Source organism: Heloderma suspectum, chromosome 4, assembly GCF_057233095.1.
Source record: "Heloderma suspectum isolate Gila_16-S chromosome 4, 16-S_ref, whole genome shotgun sequence".
NCBI classification, from domain to species: Eukaryota; Metazoa; Chordata; class Lepidosauria; order Squamata; family Helodermatidae; genus Heloderma; species Heloderma suspectum.
In genome coordinates this window covers 240317344-240323343 of record NC_139461.1, presented here as the reverse complement: position 1 = coordinate 240323343, position 6000 = coordinate 240317344, and the positions used below count along the sequence as shown (strand labels likewise).

Sequence of the window (6000 nt, the reverse complement as noted above, 5' to 3'; positions counted from 1 at the left end):
TGTACTTCTTGCATGTCTGGAAGACATGCCCTGCAATCATATCAGATTTGAGGAGACTGACTGACCAGAGAAGCACCACTGCGATCTGTACATGCTCGGTGTCACTCTGCAGTGATCCGGGGTTGATTGGAAAACAGCACTGGGAAACTGGCGCCGAGGCTGCTGACTGCCCCGGCTCTGAAGAAGCCCAGCCCTGCTGCCACTGGGGGAGAACGCGGGGTGGTAGGGCGGGGAGGGCCCCACCGCTCGGCTGCCTCTCTTGCAGCAAGGCTGACGCGGCTCCTTTAAGAGCCTCGGGTCTATGGAAATGAGCCGCGCAGAGCTGCTGCCGCAGCGGAGCCGAGCCGGGCTTGCTGGGCAGGCGGCGAGACCTTAGCGGGCTGCGGGAGGAGCGCACGCGGCGGCGGACGTGCTTGGGCTGACTGGGGCAGCCGGCGGGCGCCTCGGCCCGGACCCCCCGCTTGGCATGAAACGCCTCTGCTGACGGACGGACGGACGGAGCGGAAGCCGGACTGCGGGCGGCGGGAGATGGGCGGCGGCGGCGGCTGCGCCCCCGGCCGGGCGGTGCTCCTGCTGCTGGCGCTGGGGATCCCCCGCGCCCGCGCCCCGCGCCCCGCGCCGCCCGCCCGCTGCGCCCCCCTCGGTGGCCCGGAGCAGCCGCCTGCCTGCGCCGCGCCGCCGCCGCCGCCGCGCGTGTGGCTGTGCGCGGCTCCGCGGCCCGCCCGCGGCCTCTGGGCGCACCTGCTCGGGCCGCGGCGCGGCGGCGGCGCGGCGAGCGAGGACGGGGAGGTCGCGCTGCTGCTGAGCCGCCTCCTAGTGGCCCCAGAAGCGGGCGGCCGCTTCCGCAGGGGACGCAGCCGGGCGCTGTGCCTGGAGCCGCGCGCCCGCGTGCCGTTGCCGCCCGCGGGCTCGTGGGGAGGCTGCCCGCTGAGGTGCCGGGCGCGCGGCGGCGGCGGCGGCCACCCCCGGAGCTTGCCACCCCACCCCCGAGGGGAAGTGCTGCTGCCCCCGCGGCCCGTGTGCCTCCGTTCGGGACACCCGCTGCGCCTGGGGCTGCTGTGCCGTCGCTGCGAGGAGAAGGGCGAGACCTTTGTCCGCTGGAGCCTGGGCCTCGGCTCCTCTCAGCGCGAGCTGGAGGAGCTGTGGTGCTCCGAGGGGGGCCGCGGGAGCAGCCGGAGGAGGAAGCGCAACGCCAACGCCAGCCCCCAGTTCCAGATGCCCACCTACCAAGTGTTGGTGCCGGAGAACAGGCCGGCTGGCACCCCGGTGATCTTGCTGCGGGCCCTGGACCCTGACGAGGGCGAGTGGGGCCGCTTGGACTATTCCATGGACGCGCTCTTCGACAGCCGCTCCAACAGCTTCTTTGCCATTGACCCGCAGACAGGGGCCGTGACCACAGCCGAGGAGCTGGACAGGGAAACCAAAAGCACCCACGTGTTCCGTGTGACAGCCACGGATCATGGCACGCCACGTCGCACGGCCTTGGCCACCCTCACCATTACTGTCAGTGACACCAATGACCACGACCCTGTCTTCGAGCAGCAGGAGTACAAGGAGAGCATGCGCGAGAACCTGGAGGTGGGCTACGAGGTGCTGACGGTGAGAGCCACGGATGGAGATGCCAGCCCCAATGCCAACATCCTCTACCGCATCCTGAATGGGAATGGGGCCAACAGGATCTTTGAGATTGACCCCAAGTCTGGTGTCATCCGCACCAATGGCCTGGTGGACAGAGAAGCTGTGGAGTCCTACCAGCTGATAGTGGAAGCCAACGACCAAGGCAAAGACCCAGGGCCACGCAGTACCACGGCCACCATCCATATCACTGTGGAAGATGACAATGACAACTCGCCACAGTTCAGCGAGAAACGCTACGTAGTGCAGGTCTCAGAGAATGTGGCCTCAAACACTCACATCCTTCGGGTAAATGCGACAGACCGTGACAAAGGCAGCAATGCCCTTGTGCATTATAGCATCATGAGCGGCAACACCCGGGGACAGTTTTACATTGATGCCCAGACAGGTAACATTGATGTAGTCAGCCAGCTTGACTACGAGATGAATAAGGAATACACCCTTCGCATTAGGGCCCAGGATGGAGGAAGGCCCCCTCTCTCTAACATCAGCGGGTTGGTGACCATCCAGGTATTGGATGTCAACGACAATGCCCCCATCTTTGTCAGCACTCCTTTCCAGTCCACGGTGCTGGAGAATGTGCCTGTGGGCTATTCTGTGATCCACATTCAAGCCATTGATGCAGATTCAGGGGAGAATGCTCGACTAGAGTATGCTCTGGTTGACACGAGCTCCAATTTCCCCTTTACTATCAATAACAACACAGGCTGGATTGTGGTGGCTTCTGAGTTGGATCGTGAGGCTGTGGACTTTTACAACTTTGGTGTTGAGGCCCGGGACCATGGTAGCCCTCCGATGACCTCTTCAGCCAGTGTCAGCATTACAATTCTGGACGTTAATGATAACAATCCTGAGTTCACTCAAAAGGAATATACCATGCGTCTCAATGAAGATGCTGCCGTGGGCACCAGTGTCCTTACAGTCTCCGCCATTGACCGGGATGTCAACAGCGTCATCACCTATCAGATCACCAATGGGAATACTCGCAATCGCTTCTCCATAACCAGCCAGAGCGGTGGTGGTCTCATCACTTTGGCCCTACCCTTGGATTACAAATTAGAGCGGCAGTATCTGCTTACTATTACAGCTTCTGATGGCACTCGACTTGATACAGCCCAGGTCTTCGTTAATGTGACGGATGCCAATACTCATCGGCCAGTGTTCCAGAGCTCCCATTACACTGTTAACATCAATGAGGACAGGCCAGTGGGTACCACTGTAGTGATTATTAGTGCTACAGATGAGGATACAGGGGAGAATGCCCGCATCACCTACTTCATGGAAGACAGCATCCCTCAGTTCAAGATTGATATGGACACTGGTGCTGTCACCACCCAGATGGAACTGGACTATGAGGATCAGGTGTCCTATACTTTGGCAATTACAGCCCGGGACAATGGTATCCCACAGAAATCAGACACCACCTACCTGGAGATACTAGTCAATGATGTAAACGACAATGCACCTCAGTTTTTAAGAGATAGCTATCAAGGTTCTGTATATGAGGATGTTCCAGCTTTCACTAGTGTCTTGCAGGTTTCTGCTACTGATAGAGACTCTGGGCTGAATGGGAGGGTGTTCTATACCTTTCAGGGTGGGGATGATGGTGATGGAGACTTCATAATTGAATCCACCTCAGGCATTGTTAGGACTTTGCGTAGACTGGACAGGGAGAATGTCCCACTGTATGAGCTTAGAGCATATGCGGTCGATAAGGGCATACCAGCCATGAGGACCCCTATCAATGTCCATATCACTGTTCTTGATGTCAATGACAATCCTCCTGTCTTTGAACAAGATGAGTTTGACATCTTTGTTGAGGAGAACAGCCCCATCGGCTTAGTGGTGGCCCGGATCACTGCCAGTGACCCAGATGAGGGCACCAATGCTCAGATAATGTATCAGATAGTGGAAGGTAACATTCCTGAGGTCTTTCAACTTGACATCTTCTCAGGAGAGCTGACGGCATTGATGGATTTGGATTATGAGGCCAAGTCTGAGTATGTCATTGTGGTCCAGGCTACTTCAGCTCCGCTGGTAAGCCGGGCTACTGTGCATGTCCGTTTGCTGGATAAGAATGACAACATTCCTGTCTTGAAGAACTTTGAGATCATCTTCAATAACTACATCACTAACAAGTCCAGCAGTTTCCCCACTGGTGTGATTGGCAGGATCCCGGCCTATGACCCTGATGTCTCTGATACTCTAACCTATAGTTTTGAGCAAGGCAATGAACTGAAGCTGGTGCTCCTGAACCACAGTACTGGAGAGCTACGGTTGAGCAGAGCCCTGGATAACAACAGGCCTTTGGAGGCAAGCATGAGAGTGTCTGTGTCAGGTAAGATGGTGATGGGATTGCTATGAATTTGGGTCCAAATCATAGTGTCTAGGGCTAGAAACACCTTTTGAAGCTATCTAATCCAGCTTCCTATGCATTGATCAAGCTTTCCTACCTTGAATTCAGAAGCTGTGGCTAAGCTTGAATGTAGCTTTTAAGAAAAGGAGTCTAATCACACCTCCAAAACTTTTTTGCTTATGGAGAACTAACTCCTAAACAACTGTTATAATATTGTGCAAACAGGTAGCTGTTTGACATAGTCTCCTCTAACTTGGTGCTCTCCAGATGTTGCAGTCCAACACATCTGGAGGGCTCCAAGCTGGGGAAGGCTGGTTTAGCATTAGCAGGTGTTTAGTTGATAGTCTCTCAACTTAGGTTTCTTTTGGTACAGTAGTTATGTAGAGCTCTTTAGATGTGAGTGGAGACTGCGCAACAGCCAAATGGCGAACTGGTCTTGTGTGTGCCGCTCCAGTTGGGTTGCCCCAGTCTTTGCTCTAAAACCACAGCTGAAGCTGCAGAGTTCCTCTTTTTTCACCTGCTCCACAGGCTCATGCTTTTCTAGTCAAACCATCTTCTCCCCCTGACACTCCCCCTTTCCCTTCCTTTTGAATAGAATCAACCACTTGAGGCTAATCCTGTATAACATTGACCTCCCTAGCATGTGAGTTGAATGCATGATGATTTTATGGCACCATTGCAGCCTTTGGTGTTTAGGGCCATGCGGATCAGGTGGTGTGAGAGGAGTGCAAGGAGCATATGCTGTGGTTATTCATTTGTATGATGGATCTGATCTCCCCATGGGTACTGAGATTCTTCTTCTCAGAGCCTGGAAGGTGAGGTGACCAGGACTCAGTGTAGTCACCTAGGAAGATATTTGGCTGTCCTGTGAGGCAGGCCTTGGTTTCTCCATGCTCCCACAACATACAACTTTATGCTCATGCCATTGTAAGTTTGTAAGTCTTTAAGGCAGGGATGGGAAACTTGTGGCCTTCCAGATGTTGCTGGACTGCAACTCCCATCAGCCCTGGCCAGCATAATCAATGGTGAGGGATGCTGGGAGTTGCAGTCCAGCAAAATTTGGAGGGCCACATATTCCCCATCCCCGCTTTAAGGTGACACAAGACTGCTTGTTGTTTTTGCTACAGCAGATGAGCGAGCCGCTCTTCCAAAGTGCAGTTTCTGCCTCAGGTTGGTATAGGGTGGGGAAAATCTGCCAGTGGATTTTAGGATCAGTTTGTCTCTCTAATTAGCCAGACAGTATTCTTTTCCTATACTGCCTCTTCATTAGGGTGCCCTATTCCAGCGCCTTTCAATTAAATTAAATTAAATCTCACTGTCCCAATGCAGAGCTTTGCTGGATAATCAGAGAAGCAGTAATCAGCAGAGACAGTGGTTTGTAGCATACACCCAATGCTGAAGACAGCTCCCTCTCATGGGGTCAAGGGCTTGTGAAATGGCCAGTGGCAGAAAGGATGGAAGACTGTAGGTGTTTGGTGGAGAATGGTGAAATGTTCACCTATAGGAGGAATATGGAGGATGTCTAAGAAATTGATTGTGCACAGCATCCTTTTAATTCACTTCAGCCTTCTAGGATGCTGACACCAGAAGGGAGAAGTCATGCTCAAAATCAGCTCAGCCATGCAAAATTTGGTTATATGTAGCCTTATCCACAAGGCAATTAAGCTTGTAATACTACAGTGGGACTGAAGCATCTTTAATCAAAGGGCAGTATTGGACAAGTGTTTACTGCATCACATTATGTGGTATTCAATGCACATCCTAAGTATATGTCATTTCCGGTATCCTGTGTAAAGATAATATCCCATCATTTCAGTGGCATGTTATCATTACACATGTGGCTGGAAATGGCTAGAAACACATTCTCCAGATGTGTGTTTGTGTGCATGGTGGGGGAGCAACATGAATATAAAATACGGTAGACACTGCTGTTTGGTAAACACATATCTGAATGGATAGACAACTTATAGGTGTGAGGGCTCCAGTGTGGTGTAGTGGCAAGAGTGCTG

General features: G+C 53.7%; 1 protein-coding gene across 4 annotated transcripts in view; it reads left to right on the top strand.

Annotated features, from left to right (window-relative positions):
* Positions 1-321: 321 nt before the first annotated feature.
* Positions 322-6000, top strand: part of CELSR2 (cadherin EGF LAG seven-pass G-type receptor 2) — a 113251-nt gene continuing 107572 nt past the window's right edge. For all 4 annotated transcript variants that reach the window (XM_084852881.1, XM_084852880.1, XM_084852882.1 and 1 more), the window contains exon 1: positions 322-3973. In XM_084852881.1, the coding sequence (XP_084709007.1) occupies positions 529-3973 (3445 nt within the window). In that variant the 5' untranslated portion in view covers positions 322-528. The remainder of the gene's footprint in view (positions 3974-6000) is intronic.